This window comes from Sinohyriopsis cumingii, chromosome 12 (assembly GCF_028554795.1).
Source record: "Sinohyriopsis cumingii isolate HCF-2022 chromosome 12, ASM2855479v2, whole genome shotgun sequence".
Taxonomy (NCBI): domain Eukaryota; kingdom Metazoa; phylum Mollusca; class Bivalvia; order Unionida; family Unionidae; genus Sinohyriopsis; species Sinohyriopsis cumingii.
Genome location: NC_142972.1, coordinates 65,376,073 through 65,393,592, shown reverse-complemented (window position 1 = coordinate 65,393,592; position 17,520 = coordinate 65,376,073). Strand labels below are relative to the sequence as shown.

The following is a 17,520-nucleotide window of genomic DNA, read 5'->3' as shown; positions in this document are numbered from 1 at the left end:
AGAAAATGATGCAATCAACTGTGGATGATGTGAGCATGATGGTATTATGCAATGTTACATCATTATTCCGGATGTTGCTGCAGTCCTACTGGAGAAATTTACACAGTGAAACATAGAAAATGAGGTATATGAATATCTTCAAAACGAGAGCCAATACAAATTTTTCACGGTTATATTCGTGTTCGGCACACCAAAATACTACAGATTAGGGCCTTTTCAAGTCAGTAATGATTTCACTGTTGATCAGTGTTACTTTCAATTTAATTCGAAATGTTATAGTTTCAATTAAATTTTAATTATATAATTTTGATAACAATATTTTTTAAGTTTTGAAAAATGTATTGATCTTACTTCCTTATGTGACATAGTTTATGACCACAGTGTACGCACCCACCGAACCCCATACATGTATGCATACATATATATATATATATATATATATATATATATATATATATATATATATATATATATATATATATATATATATATATATATATATATATACATGTACTCAAAGAAAAAGAAAAGTAAACTTACATCAATTATTAAGTACGATTAAATGGCAATCACTTTGTAAGCTAAATACCATGATATATGTTATATGGAAACAAAAGCTGCTTATTAACTACAATTGCACCATTACCTTCTTCTTCTACGTATGAGACAGAAGTGCAAAATGACACCAACCACAATGACCGCCAGTACCGATCCCACCACTGTTGAAATGATCAGGGCTGTCGATCCTGAATAATATAGGTAACAAAAACAATATGCAACACATCCAACTAATCAGCCTTTGTTTGAGCGCCATTCATATATTTATAATATTTTATGATATAGCATTCATTTTGTCGATACTAATTAAAAGAACAGGAACATTGACAGTTATGTTATATATTTTATTGGTGTATAAAATTATGTTTACTTGAAACATAATTTGTTGTATTCCATCACAATCGAAATATTTTTGCCACATTACAATAAATAGATTAACACATTAACAAAGCTTTAATACCATCTAGAGCCTGTCACCTCTCGTATACAAATAGTATAACATTCCTGTTTCTTAGGCGTATTTGTGAGTTAATATTTAATATAATTCCTGTGAGTTTCGTTTATTAATAAACGTTTCACTTTTATCACGAGAGTATGTAAGCTAATATAAAAAACACGCATACTTGGATAGCGTGCTGGTTTTCTCAATGATCTCACATTTTCAGTTTAACTTGTTCCAAATCCCGTAGGTTTATTATTTGTGATCTAGTTTTATGAGTGCTTTCTGTGTATTTTGAGGAACAAACTCCCACTTCTGGAGCCATTAAATAATGAAAATATATTTCTTTATTTCAAATGTTTATTGGGACTCATCACTTTAACATTGAGTGTATTAGCTTGTTTTCATATCGAACATAATAACAGCAAACACTGTATCTAAAATGTTCAAACCATGTGATTATTATATATTTGGTTACGTGTTATGCATACAATTGTATCACATACATGTCCCAAATATGTATGCTTACAGTCGTCATGAATACCATCCTCCAAACATTCTACTGATGTGCTGATGAGCTTAGCAATACTTAGTAGTAGTCGCGACGTTTGAGTCACATAGTTACGATTCAGATGTGGTTATATTGAGTTACAGTCCTTAGCCAGTGAGTTCATTGTATCGTTGATCCAACCCATGGCTTGGTCTCCATTTAGTAGGGATAGTGGTGGATTCTTTATATTTATCACAGATTCATGCCGGCATATGGAATGGTGTTAGAGCCAAAGAGTACGTGTTTATTTAATGCAGCCTTACATGCATTACTTTTCATTAATCATTCAAAGGCATCAACCGAATACTGTGAGTAATTTGATTTCCATTGTTACCATTCGATTGTTTTGTAATTTTGATTTCATCAGTAATAATATTACCCAAAGGAAGTTTCCTCGACTAGTGCTTAGTCTTTGTTTCCTTTCAGCGCATTTCTGTCATACATGTCTTTCTTGTTAACACATGTTTAGAGTGCTTGGACAAAGTGCCATTGATTCGGCGTATTTTACTTCATACCTGAGTATGTTGATAGTAATTTTCATGGTCGAAAGTTCGTATCATATCTAGAATGTTATAAAGGCACCATACTCAAAAATAAATAGTACATATGGTGCTTTGGCTTAATAATTTCGTAGTATATTCAACTGAAGCTGTGGGAATCTTCGTTGGTTAGTAACTATCCGATTATCTTATGTCACCTTCCGTTCCTTAATTGCCAGTTTATCGGAATATATAATATGGACAGATCGTTTAACACGATTAACATATTAAGTTTGTGATACCTATCTCTTTGCGTTCACGCCATAAAAACGGATTCCTCGGTTACTTAAATGTGCTCAAATAGGTTAAATGTCACTACAATAAACCTGAAATAACAGTTGCATTCAATGCGTGGAAGCTCACAATTGTCGTGCAACCGTCACAATGCAGACTATAACAGCTAAAACGAAATAGCTGACTTAGTACTCTTATCATACGCACGATAACGACCTTATTGTCTCCTTCATACCCTCATATTTTGATCTCACACTCATCGTGCATTATAACAGTGTCTTCTGTCATGCTTTCTTTATTTATATTATTCATGTGAATTCAGTTTTAGTCTATTTAATGAAAAATTACCATGTGACCAGATTTATCCATAGTTTTGATAAATTCGGTCCACATTTGTGGATCTATTATGCAGTCTAAAGTATTATTCAAGGCTTATTTCTGACTTGCATGTAATGTATTTAAGACAGTATAGAAAATACAAAATAGGATCCTAACCTTTAAACAAGCAATGTATATATAAAGATGGCCATAAATTCCGCACTATATAATAATGCAACTAACACTGACAAAAGTGTTTTCAGATCAATTTAAGAATGTTTAGAGCATCTTCGTGACGGTATGATTCTACGTTTTACAATTCTGTTTCGAGAATGTCATAACTGTTTTAAGTATTAAAATCGTGTCTAATTAGCCCTGATTTATCTTCATTTCCGTATTACTATTGAATATGAATATGCTAAAAAGCCAATATATATATATATATATATATATATATATATATATATATATATATATATATATATATATATATATATATATATATATATATATATATATATATATATATATATATATATATATATATATATATATATATATATATATATATATATATATATATATATATATATATATATATATATATATATATATATATATATATATATATATGTATGTATGTTATACAAAATCTGAGGGTTATGAAGTAATAATAATTGCAAGCTACTAGCTGAGTAATTTCTTTCTTTTGCATGATTTTCCCAGCTAAAGTGTCCCACGAGATTTGAAAATCATCACTCATCTGTAATTTTGAACAACATTTAAATAATTTGACTGACTCCACAACCTCCTGCATCATGGACACATTTTCTTCACAACTTGACGTAAAGTACGGATTTTACAGAACAAATAGTACCATATTATACGGCAATTATTAAAAATTTTCCTTAAAGAAAGTCACTTTAGTTTTATGTTCATGGACCTATTAACAAGGAAAGGCTATTTTAATGTCTAATTATTCTGCAGGAGATATTTCTTGAGTTCTGTCTGCTGTAAAATGTGATCGCATTGCCTATTTGTGCTAATAATTGGATTTACTAGTATATGGAGCGGTATAACAGTACTGGTACATTATAACATAAAGGTTATAACTAGATTCGGACGTTATGGAGGATGAGTTAATGGGAATGAAAGAGCTTCATGTGTCTGGATTTTATTCCTTTTTCAGCAATTATTCAGAGAATGAATCTTTGTGAACAGAGATCTGCATGATTTGATCTAAACATGGACCCATTCAGTTGTTGCTGCAGTTCGAAATATTAAGCTTCTCTATTGCCATACCTAGGTGACAGATTGTATGTGGAGATACAAACATTCATAGACCAATTTAATGACAGAGGTGAGTTTGTTTAGTCCATTTGGATAAGATTTGAACGAATTTCACCCAAGAAATGTTACACACGATTCATATTAGATGTACGCAGCCATGCAAAGCGTACTGTCGGTATTAGAATAGGATTCCAGTAACTTTTCTGCATAGACTTGGTACATTCGCGTTGGGTAGATACTGTTGCATTTATTCTCCCATATTGTCGTTTTAACTAGGCCAAATCTCGACGATTACCAATTTTCTGAGTTTAGTGTGGCGTTTTGGGAATTCGAGATATGGTACAACGGCCAGCCTACATAATATATATGTATGTTGCAATGATAGTTGCCTGTTGGTTTCCAAAATCCACTCGTGTACCGACTGGATATACAGACAGCAAAGTAATTATCGACAGGGAATTTCATTACGCCACCTTTCACTGTAAGCAGTTAGTCCTGCATAAAACTAATGCTGATCGTACGTTCTAAATTATGACAAATCTCGTTATATATGCCGCCTCCAAATGGGTTAGCACTATGATATTCGATTTTAATTTATATTGTTGTTTCTACATTAAAATTATGGTGATTCTGTCTCCAAAATGTCTGCTTTGATTGTCAAAAGGCCATTATGTCATTCCTTTGTGAAAGCTGGATGTTGGATCAACATTATCTATATATGAAGCTGTCATATTTGCTATATGTCCAGGACTAATAAACGCATCAACATCACAATTTCGCAAAGATAATTGTATCATTACTGTAACTGTTTTGGAATAAAAGCATTGATTATCTGACCTTTATAGCAACACCAGATTCAGTGGCCATTTTGACAATCTTGGTTTCGCTATTCTTCATGCTCGAATGGTAGAATGATCATATGTCTTTGAATTAAACACTTATTGTAATATTAAATTGGCAGGTCTAACAAGTAGCACTGATTCATCTACATTGGCACTTTCTGTCATGAAGGTGAACGTAACTGAGTGAATGAGTTTGTTTCTTGGCTGATCTCTGTTTTGGCGCTTGTGAACTTCTGTTACATTAATATATGTGATATGAAGGACACGTCTACAGTAATTACTGAACGATGTAAGTGTATGCGTGACTTGATGATTTCAGCCGCCTTTATGCTGATGAAAGGTTGTATGAGGGTATGAGATTGTCTTGGTCGAAAGGGAGACTAACCTATATTTATTATTTAAAGAGAAGCTTTCAATTGGCAGATGTTTGGGAAAATTCAGTAATTACTGTAGACGTGTCCATGACATAATAGTTATATTATTGACCTTTTTCTCGCCATCACCTAAATGACCGTGGGTTATATTTTGGATCTGCTTTTTAATGCATATGCAATTGTTTATTTATCCATCTATGGCTTTCGTGCTATTTGTTAGAGCGTGTATTTTAATGGCAAGACGTACCATAGCTTAAAGAGAAATTGAGATAATATAAGGTGTTGATTCCTTGGTAATATTTGATGCTATATGTAGCATTCCTTCCTAGGATATTTTATGTACAATTATGGTGATTCTATCTCCAAATATATATCGGTGTCCCAGGTCAGCAATGCCGACGGTCTAGGTGGATAATATACAAAAAATAAAATGTGATGAATAATAATTTAATAGATAGTTAAATAACAAGTAAATTTGCACAATTTCTCCACTCGGTCGACCTCTTTAATCTGCCTATCTCATCATCAGGTGTGCAACGTGAAAATGTTTCCACCTGTCCAGCTACTTTACTCATTTGTATTATTTCTGTTTCCTTGACTGGTACTACAGTACCCCTTCCGTCCCTCGACTACGCTCTTCACCCTTCTACTTCCTCCACTTCCATTCTCAGGCCTGCCATCTAACTTATGCCTCTGTTATTCTATCCGGTTCCGTGACCTCTATAACCTTCTTTCTACTTTGTCACCTTCGGGTGGCACTCAGTCCAACCCGAACAACTACAAACAGCACCGAAAGCTTGTCTGTAAATAATAACGGACGTTTAGTCTACTCTCCCTTCCGACCAATACAATCTCATACTCTCACAAAACCTTTCATCAGTATAGGGGCGATTAAAATTATTAGGTCACGCATACACTCACATCGAAAGATTTGTACGATAAAATAAGGTAAATAATACAATAACGGTATTAAAGACTCCTGATACATGCATCACCAACTTCCGTGACATGAGTACACATTTTTAATTCTCGATATAGTAACTACCAGCATCACACAATCAGACGCATTCCTTCCCTTGCAAATCATAAGCAGTACTCACAAGGTTCAAATACAAATATGCATATACTTCACCATTTGTTCACAAATATGTATTCAAATTAAAAAATCAAGTAAAAGTACCAACATAACTCATTAATAAATGCAATAATTCAAAACGATGCACATATCAGCAAATTACACAATTAATTCCAATCACAGGGAAACAATCGACGTTATAGAATCTTGTCAACCACTAATTTCTCTACGGAACGTTACGATAGGTTAACTCAAATACGTAGGCTACATCAACTCCAATAAAAGTAACTAATATATACCAACATAACTCTAATAATCAATTTATAAAGACTACATATAAACTTACAATTCTTAGCTAGTAATATTTAACTAATTCTGGCGAATAATTCTTACTTTTGAAAAGCTTTTCAAGTCTGAATTTCCGCTCTAATCTTTACGAATGCCGTGCATTCGGAGTACGCCTATTTTACTCCCTAACTTACTAGACCTTTGCGTTAGTCAAAATCCTGGCCAGTATTGATCGTAAAATGACCTATATAATAAGAGTATGCTTCGGACACGTGCCCGGTCCATATTTTCCAACTCAGCCTTTATTTGATACTGGAGTCATTTTGAGCTGTAGTTTTCCTAGTTTCTCGCGCGTATGTCAAATTTTCTTATTTCTGCGGCTGGGCAGTGGTAGATAATTTATGTGCTCGGGAAATAGACGCACCCGCCCATCCATGAGTCTCCTGCTGCCTTGCAGGACGGCTTTGGTTAGCCAAAGGCTAAGGGAGTAAACCCTATAAGAAAATCCAGAGTGGAGACCTAAGGCAGCTGGACGATGTACTATATCCCTTTCTGGTAACTCCTTGGTCTGGAGATTGATGGGCTCCGCCAGATGACTTTTGCCCAAGACACACTGATAATGCTGGACAACTCTGAACTTACCATACCGGATCGGTCGTCGCCCGGGTCAACAAGGACCGCGCCTGCTGTTGTCCACCAGGACGGAGGTGACAAGTGTGCTATTGGTACTCTGCATAAAATGTGTGCGAGCGACAGCATTGCCATCGCCACCTGGAATGTTAGAATTCTGGCGCAAATTTGAAGACTCCAAGAGTTGACACATGAGCTGGAACACTACACATGGCACATTCTGGGACTCTGTGAAGTTAGATGGAAAGCCCAAGGAGAACACTAAACTGAAGATGGGCATATATTATACTATAATGGAGAGTGTCCATAAATGGAGTAGGCTTCCTTGTAAACAAAGCCATCAAGGGATCTGTGCTTGAATACTGCCCCATATCTAGCACAATCATTTCCATTCGTCTGAAAGCATCTCTCTTTAACATCCCAATTATCCAAGTCTATGCTCCAACTACTGATCAAGATGAATAAGAAATATAGGAGTTTTACAACAAACTACAGGGTATTCTAAACATGGTCAGTGAAAAAGACATCCTCGCCATCCAATGGAATGCCAATGTTGGCAAAGATGCACTAAAAGACTGGGAAGATCATTGTGGACCGTCTTGCAATGAGCATACCAATGAAATAGGGAGACGGCTGCTCGAGTTCGCAAGCTAGAACAACTTGGTACTAGCAAACACCCTGGGACAACATAAAACTTTACGATGCTGTACATGGCATGCACCTAATGGAACCCATCACAACCAGATCGACTACATACTGGTTCTAAACCGTTACCGATCTGGCATTATTAGGGCAAAAACAAGGACGTTCCCAGGTGCTGATGTTGGGAGTGATCACGACCTCGTGATTATGAACTTCCAAGTGAGGCTGAAGAAAATTAACAAGCCAAAGAACATCAGGCTCGAATTTAACCTTGAACAACTGAAGCACCCTAACAACTGCAAGTCACTCCAAGCCACAATTGGAGGAAAATTTGCTCCACTCCTTAAGATGGATGGTGATGTCAAAGGGATGACAGACACCTTCAGCAGAGTCATGACAGCAGCTGCCAAGGACATCATTGGCCTCCATCGCCCGAAGAAAAAACCCTGGGTTACGGAAGAGATTCTTAAGTTGAGTGATGCCCGAAGAGAACTCAAAAACACCAGACACAAAACAGGGTCAATGTAGTACCGATCAGTAAACAAGAGTATCAGAAAAAACTTGGAGAAAGCAAAATAAGATTGGATTGGACAAAAGTACACAGAAATAGAGAGCAGTCTGATAAAGAATAACAGCACAAAGTCATTCCAAATTGTGAAAGACCTCACCTGACAGAAACAACCAAGAGTCAGTACCATTCAAGACAAAAATGGAGAATGCCTCACAGAAGCGAGTGACATTGCAGAATGATGGACTGAGTATTGCAAAGAAGAGGTGGAGTCAGCAATAAGAGCACTCAAGAGTGGGAAGGTAGCTGGACTAGACAACAACCGAGCTGAACTTATCAAGAATGGGGGAATCAGTGAAAGAGCTACTGACATGATCTGGGACACAGGTGAATGGCGAACACAATGGACACAGTCACTGATTATAGCACTCCCCAAAAAAGGCAATCGTGATCTGTGCCAAAATTACAGAACTATCAGTTTGATCAGCCATGCTAGTAAGGTAATGCTGAAGATCATCTTGAACACACTGAAACCATAAGCAGAAGAAATAATCGCTGAAGAACAGGCCGGGTTCCGGAGTGGAAGAAGCACAACAGAACAAATATTCAATCTCAGGGTTCTGTGTGAAAGGTACTCGCAACACCAACAATACATCTATCATGTGTTCATAGATTTCAAAAAGGCTTTTGACATAGTGTGACATGAGGCATTGCAGGCCACAATGAAGAAGCATAACATGTGTCAAAAGTTAACCAATACCATTAAGCAGCTGTATGCCAAGGCTACCAGTGCAGTAATTGCCCAAGGTTCTGTGGGGACTGGTTCCAGACAACAGTGGGAGTGCGTCAAGGCTGTCTCCTGTCACCCACACGTTTCAACATCTACTTATAGCGTATCATGAGCGAAGCCCTGGAAAACCACCGTGGGACAGTCAGCAATGGAGGGTGTAACATCACCAACCTCCGCTTTGCAGACGACATTGATGGGCTGGCAGGCAGTGAAGACGAGCTTGCCACCTTAGTGAAGAACCTGGATGAAACATCTTCCAGATTTGACATGGAGATAAGCGCTGAAAAGACAAAGCTGATGAAAATAGTGGCGAACTAATCTCAGCCAAGATTAAAGTTAGACGACATGAACTGGAAACAGTGAGCCAGTTCAAATATCTTGGTTCCATAATCACCGAAGAAGGATCAAGAGCAGAAATGTTGTCAAGAGCAGCACCAACAGTGGCAGCTATATCAACGCTAAGACTCATCTGTAGAGACAAGAATATCTGCCTGAAAACTAAAATCAGACTACTGCGAGCTCTAGTCATCTCAATCTTTTTGTACTCATGTGAGGCATGGACCCTGACAGCAGAATTACAACGAAGAATCCAGTGACTTGAAATGAGATGCTACATAACCATCCATGGCATCTCTTACATGGACCACATCACAAATGAAGAAGTGCGTAACACCATCAGGCGCAAAGTAGGCCAATATGAGGACCTCCTCACCACTGTCAAAACGAGAAAGCTGAAATGGTAAGCCATGTCACTAGAGCCAACAGTCTATCCATAACAGGAGAGGTAGACAGATAAAAAAGTGGACTGACAACATCACAGAATGGACCAGGCTTGGGTGTAAACAGACAATTTCTTCGGGTTTTATTAGTTACTTCATCTTTTTGAAGATAGCCGCCGCTTTGTTCACTCGAGTGTCGATTCAAACCGCAATCTTGCGCAATAGAAGTCAGTCGCCAATGTCACGGCGAGATTCTCCACCTCAAGCAAGCTGTGCAAACGAGGGCTGTCTTCACAACGTGACATCATACATAGTTTTGTTTGCAATATGTATATAAATATTTATATGTAGGTGTTTCTCCATTGTTAGTTTCTTAATAACCAATGGCAGGTTTAATACTTTCAAGGCACAATATTGCACAGTGTATGTAACTTTATGCATTGGAAACATCATTAAACCTTTTTAATATGGCAAATTATAAGCTGAAATAATGTACCAGAATTAAGGGGTTGTGAGGTTCGAACAGATGAACAAACGGAAATGCATTTAAAAGGGAGGGGCCTCTTTAATTGAATTGTGTAGGCCATGAACTGCTGCTGAAATCTTACCTGACCACATAAAAGGCTACGTCATCGCTGTTATAAGTCACGTGGGTGTAATTTAAATATCGATAGTAAACAAAAATGGCGTACTCACGGGGGAGTAAACAGGTACAGTTCGCCTGCCTTGGTCGAGTTCCGAAAAAAAACGTCGAATAATTGTCAGAAAAACCGAATAGAGAGTATCTTCTTGGGAACCAGTCTGTTCGATAGTACAGCATTGATGGAGAAGTTGGAACTGTCATTCGACATTGAAATGGCGACGTTGTTGTAAGACATGTATGCTAATGTCTGTATTATAAAGTGTTCTCCACTTGTCATGTGTTTTGTTGCTATGTTTGAACGCACAGTTTTATTATTAATATCAATGGACAAGGAAAAGATCTGCTTTGTAAGATTCCAAACCTCTGTATAACTGGCAAATCGACATTTCACTCAGTGTTGTCTTTGTGCGAGATGAGAGGTATCGAACGGCGTGTCCAGTTCATTTATGTAATAGTATATTACTTTCGTGAGACCAGTTCTATAAAGTACAATAGAAAATGTGTATACACATAGAGCTGTTCTCTCTCTCTCTCTCTCTCTCTCTCTCTCTCTCTCTCTCTCTCTCTCTCTCTCACACACACACACACACACAGAGCTGGGAGCAATGGAACATGAATATTGCTTGCACACAAGGTTAATAAGCTGCATGGACCTGTGTTCTTACGGTTTTGTAGATCAGATTGTACAATCGATTCTGTAAATATTTTATCACTCATACTTGGGATCGCCTTGATGCTAATATTTAATGTACATCTTTGAACTACTAGTAAATTCTTTATAAAGCATTGACATGACAACAATTAAGAAATGATCTCTAGTCATGATATGACAGAATCTTATATTGCTATCAGATTAAAGGCTGGCAGGTTGCCATTGTTACGTTATTAGTTATTGTTTTGAGTTGCAATCAAAGTTGTTTTATTTATGTTAAAAAATTTGGATTTTGTACCATAATTTATTCTTGCTACGATGAAGTAAATTAGGTTTAAGTGTTGAAAAAAATAAACAACAACAGATAGATTTATATTATAAATGTTGTTGTCGGGTTTAACGCCATATTTCGGCACAAGATAGGCTATACATGGCGGCCAGTATTAATGGTGGAGGAAGAACCCAGGAAATCCCCGGAAAGAACCACCGACCCTCGAGAAGCTACTGGCAAGCTTTCTCACATACCCACATTGGCTGAATCCGAGACTCGAACCTACGCAGACAGAGGTGAGATGGCAGTAATCCGTAACGGAGAGCGCTTTAGACCACTCGGCCACTCGGGGCCCCTATATATTATAAATAATAAATCAATGAAAATTTATTACATTTATTCAGCTACCAAGTGACAAAAACGTTGCATCATATGTACCCAAGCATGCAGAACCAATGGCCCTACATAAACACGATTCACATGAACTCCAGGACCAGTCCTTTGGCAATACACAGTTTAGGCTATTGAGTGAGGAAGGTAAAAATTAAACTTTTCTTGTATCTTTTTAATTTCTGGGTTTTTTTTTTTTTGGTTGCTGCAAATGTCATTCCACTGAAACCAATAAAATAACAAATGCAATGATGATAAAGTTTATTTTTAAACAAATGTGCAAGTAGGCTGAATCCCCACTATTTGTTTTTCATATGAGAATTAAACAAGTGGTTTGCTTTCGTTATTTTGCTGTAATTGGTTTCGTTAGAAGAATGGGTTATGTTGACCACTTTATGATCATATTTAGCAGCTATTGCAGGTTATTGACAAGCTGAGCAAAAGAGTACTTAATCGAATGACAATCAGTCCTGTGATAAATCCGTTGGAACTGCTCCTGTTTGTGTGGTTGGTGTTAAATGGACAATTTACTTTATTTTATCTACCTGTTTTCAAAGTTGTCAAATAAAAGAAAAATGTGGTTTTGTTATAGGATCTATTAACTCGTTTTGGTGAGATTTCTGCCCTTGCAATTCGAACAGATAACTATAAACATTTGTAACTGTATATTAACATAACATTTTATTTTGAAAAATAAGCCACATTGCATTGTCCTTACCTTCTAATTTATGTTAATATGTATTATATCCCTTTTTATACACCACCCAATATTTTAGGTATGTAGTCTGTGAGTAGTAATCTACTTAAAATGTCAGTAATGTGTAATAATGAAGAAACATTGTTCTGATATTAACTGACCAGTCATTATGGGTTAGCATGATACTATTTGTCACACAAGTTAAGAAAATCATATTATCCTTCAAAGTGGTATCATTGATGATATAGCAATAAAATTGGCAATAGGTGTGTCTTTCCTTGCAAGGGCAAGAACACAACCCCACATCATGGAACTTACACAGAAAGTTATTAATTATCTACCTGGTGACAAGCAGGATATGAGATGGTCGGATGAAAACAATGAGAATGATCCCGGGAGAATTAGTAGAAACAAGGCATCACAAGAACTGGCATCAACTTACGTTTTTGTGAAGATCGTTTAAATTTGACATAGCTACATACAATATGAAATTGTATCTCCTACAGCAGGTTATACTTTACATTATATTTTGTAAATTATAATAGTTGAAAACAAAGTATGACATAAATTATGCAATTCCTAAAACCGTTCTATATTGATTATTTATTTAGGAAACCGACTAATGAATATTTATCTTTTAAAGTATTTCATAATTTTCAAGTGTATTCATGAGCACTGTCAAACATTTATGAATATACTGCTAATGGGCAATCATAAATTAACACACTGGGTTAAAGTGCATAATCTCCTTGTTACACATCCATTTGATAATCCATATTTAGCTGGTAAATGAACGTACATCCGATCTGTTCATTTTTACAAAATGTTCAAATTCACTGACGTTGCTGAAATGTCACTTTCTAACACTATACGATATTGAGAATCATTTGATTTGTTACAATACTTTACAAATCACGTCAACATAAATCATTCTCGTACAACAAAAACTTTTCAATGTAACTATGAAAAGTAGTTCTAAATAAATGTCAATACGTCCTTTCAAAATAGAAAGTAAATAGGAAAGGGATCAGAAACACAAGAATATCGTACTCACCGTTGTTGACATGTTGCGCGGTTTTGTAGCATTTAGTTTTCTACGTAATCAGCCTCGGTGTACACAATACATATTTATATAGCATATACCTATGCAAATGTAGGTCACCTTAATTCTTCCCGGTATCTGCCGATCACTGCCGACCGCAGGTTTCAAGATGGAGATTGTAGATTCGTTACGTTACGTACGGAAATATCTGAGCGCTCTTATGTTATAATGAGAAACTCTATGAACTTCATATGAATAAAAAATGGCCTTTCACATATTGTTTATTATATATATATATATATATATATATATATATATATATATATATATATATATATATATATATATATATATATATATATATATGTCACAATACAATCATAAGTACATTTACTGTCAGCTGCAATATTGTACCTTTAACAATTTATATTTATTTTGAAAGGGCAAAAGTCGCTGTCAGCTGATATTAATTGCATTTCACTACTGAGTCTATATGTTGATATTACTGATGAGGGCTCTTGCACTCAGTATGTTATAACATTACATAGCTATGTGGCTTATAGCTTATGTTGACAATGGATTTGTTAGTTAAATATGACTGAATAGTTTACTGAAAGGGATTAACTGTCAGTATAATACAGTCATCAAATATGTCGATCCCGTCTAACACGAGGTGATCACAATTGCGAACTGATGGTACAAAGGCGTTACAATAGCCATGAAACTACACTCTTTCTCTCTCTCTCTCTCTCTGACGATCTTTTAACTGATACCACAACACACCATAACAGTTACGTATGAACACTGATCTAAATAGACAAGATCTTACAAATTAACGGACGAGCACACACTGTCGCTGCGACATCTATGCTGATAAAATGTGATTACTTGTTTTGTATTACCTGTTGCTTCAGAAGTGGGAGCGGTAGTCGAGTCAGGGTAGAATGGACTGCAGCTGAGTGATGTGCTCGTATTTCCTATTGCCTGCAAATAGCAGTACCATATCAAGTTAGCATTCTTACCAAACAAGCACGTAGCTTCCTCACTATGTAATCAGGTACTAGGCATTTATTAATTATAGCTATATTGTTTTAATACCTTGTTCATCTTTTGGTCGTCCAAGTATGTGTGTTAGAAAAGTGTTTGTATTTGTTGATAAAATCAAATTTGCACCTGGCCGAGTGTTTCTCTCTTAAGTAGATAGTGATTGCTAACGAGACGAACATCATATTTATTAGACCTAATTGTATCTATATTTCGTTATCGGTATTCAATATACATATTTTATACAGCAACATAAGGCCAAAGGTTAGATCATACGTGATTGCATTTGTTATTGATTCACATTGTGTCTAGATTTTGATATAATTAGAGTAAATATTTAATATCACATTTATGATTCTGGATGAGTAATTTCCACCATTCGAGCAAAAGCTTGCAATGATGTGTGAATCGGATGTTCAACTTTGTTATTTCGTGAAACAAAAAAGCACATCAACATACAGTTAGGGGAACACAAAATTTGCTATAACATTTACTGCTACCTCAAAAGTTACGCATGCGAATTACGGTACCATGAAAGATGTGTTAGGAGCAAGAAGATATTAAGTATTCGTTTAAAGTATAAATCAACTTTTTAAAATAGCCAGAAAGAAACTGTTCAGTGAAACAGTTTGACAATGTATTAAATGTTGTTGTATTTATAACATAACATGTTTCTTGACCTTGATTCCTCGAGACATTCAGTTATATGATAAAGATATTCTGACTATGAAAGGGCTATACATTATATACTCGTAACACAATATAACTAATTAGAACGCTGACACATTTTAGTCGAATATATTTGGATTTGTTCTGTTTCACCATTTTTATCTTTCTCATAAATAAAATGGTTTGAAATAATGCCTTTATCCTGCATCATAATTATCACCGCTTAGTCACCTTTGTATCAGTTTGTTCCAGCAATATCCAAAGAGTACTCATTTTCAACAATGAAAATATGTTTAACACACCCAAATGAGGCATGATACCTACTCAGTCTCATTATTATGATAAGATATCGACCAGTCCTAGCACGACCTTAGCATGCCATAGAAGAATAAGCTTATTTATCTGCAAACGTTTGATTTACAATTTTGAAATATTATAAATCTAACATTTAAATCCGTGAGTCTATAAGGTATAAGATGATTATTAAACTGAGTGTCCATATACAGCAGGTGGCGACGACTGGGAAACAAACAACAGCGAGTGGAAAAATTACATGCAATTATATAAAGCTGTGTACATATTACAGGTTCAATGGCATTTGAATGTAATCAAGGAAATGTATGCCCTGGAAAAGGTAAACAATACATTCTGAAAATAGCTTTAATAATATTTTAAGTCATATTTGCTAGCGGTACGTAATGGTCTAGACGCTCATCCATGTCTTAAATCAGATAATCAGTCTTGTGAATCTGTTCTTGAGTATTATCGTGAGTGCCGGCGAAGATTTTCCGGTACCTATGACTGTAAAAACACCCGTTGCAACTGAGAAAACTTACACAAGAGTAAAGGAGATACTAAACATGATTAAAGCAATTGTTGTTTTTAATCCTGCTAGTGGAAAAAAATTACTGACAGAATATGCAACTAATGAATGTTTTCCTTAGATATAAGTATATCAGCTGTGATTGGACTAATGCAAATGGGGCAATGCATGGAATGCGAATACCAAACCGTGTGAGAAAAATCGACATACTTGCGTTATCAGGACCCTCAGTTACACCAGTTAAGGTAGTTGTCTTGGATAATCTATAACCGTTTGCTAATAAAACATCAACGGTACAAAACCTGAAACAATCCGTACATTAGCATATATGCAAATACTGAGAGATGCAAGATAAGGTAGAATACTTGTCGTTGATATTTCATTTAATTGTTTGTCTGTTAGTTTTAATTTTTTATATTTCATTAACTGTTATTGTAATGTAACTTTGTTTGCTGGACTTGACCTTGTACAGAATTGAGTTCAATTCTGCTTGACCTGGTAGATGTATTTATTTTTTTATTTGAATTATGCAAGCAATTAATAATAGCTACACCATTCTCTATGTGTATGAGCTTATTATCAGGATTATTATTTAGGTAAACAAGAAGGCATAAACATGTTAAATACGGTCGGAGTTCTAGATATTTCTAAGTGAATTTTGTAAGCTATTGTATTGTAAATAAACACGGCTACTTAGATCATTCTAGAAAGTTGTTATTTCATTATGTAATGGCTGTTGTTTTTAAATAACAAACTGTGATGTCAAGCAGATAACTATAGTATCCTGCTACTGTAAGGATTTTACAAGTCGTGCCTTAACATCTAGCACTTTAAGTTGTATTATGTTGTGACCACTTTGGGTTGAATTTGTTTCCTCACATTCAGAATTCAAGTGACTATTTTCTCTGGAGATATACAAGCGCTCTGGCAAAATTCTTGGATAATGACATTCATTGGAATTTATATTGAATTCAAACCTGAAATAATATTTATGTCATTAAACAAGAGACTGTTGACACACCAGCACTTCGCAGGACATAACATACACTTCATCGCCCTCAATTTTAAATATCTTCAAGACTTGAACTGAGTTTTATTCAGGACTTTTTATTACTAGGACCTGTGTCTTCAATTCTTGGATTATTCTTTGGATTTCAATCGCAATACCGTAAGTAATTTTGTCTCATTTTTCACTTTGTTTTCTTGGGAAATAAATTATTTGTTCAATTTTACACAGCTTGTTGTTTTTGCTTTTTTATGTTACTTATTTTAAGAACATACACTCTTTACACTTGTGGTAGTATGTATGTCAGTTGGACCACGATAGACTGTGAAAGATACCTTATGAAAGTGCAACATAACTGAGTACCCAGATTCCTCCACTAGCCCAACATTGCACGCTTGTTTGACGATGAACATAATCATCGTTGTATTGCAGATTTTGGCTGATGTAAAAGTTACAGTATTGCATGTACCATTACCACCAACCTACA

At 35.6% G+C, this 17,520-nt stretch overlaps 1 protein-coding gene across 1 annotated transcript in view; it reads right to left on the bottom strand.

The window, feature by feature from the left end:
* LOC149786605 (cadherin-related family member 2-like) overlaps positions 1 to 17,520 on the bottom strand; it is a 143,199-nt gene that overhangs the window by 17,679 nt on the left and 108,000 nt on the right. Inside the window, exons 17-18 of the mRNA XM_089977105.1 lie at positions 14,394 to 14,475; positions 647 to 746 (exon numbers count right to left, since the gene is read on the bottom strand). Coding sequence (XP_089833231.1) covers positions 647 to 746; positions 14,394 to 14,475 — 182 coding nt within the window. The remainder of the gene's footprint in view (positions 1 to 646; positions 747 to 14,393; positions 14,476 to 17,520) is intronic.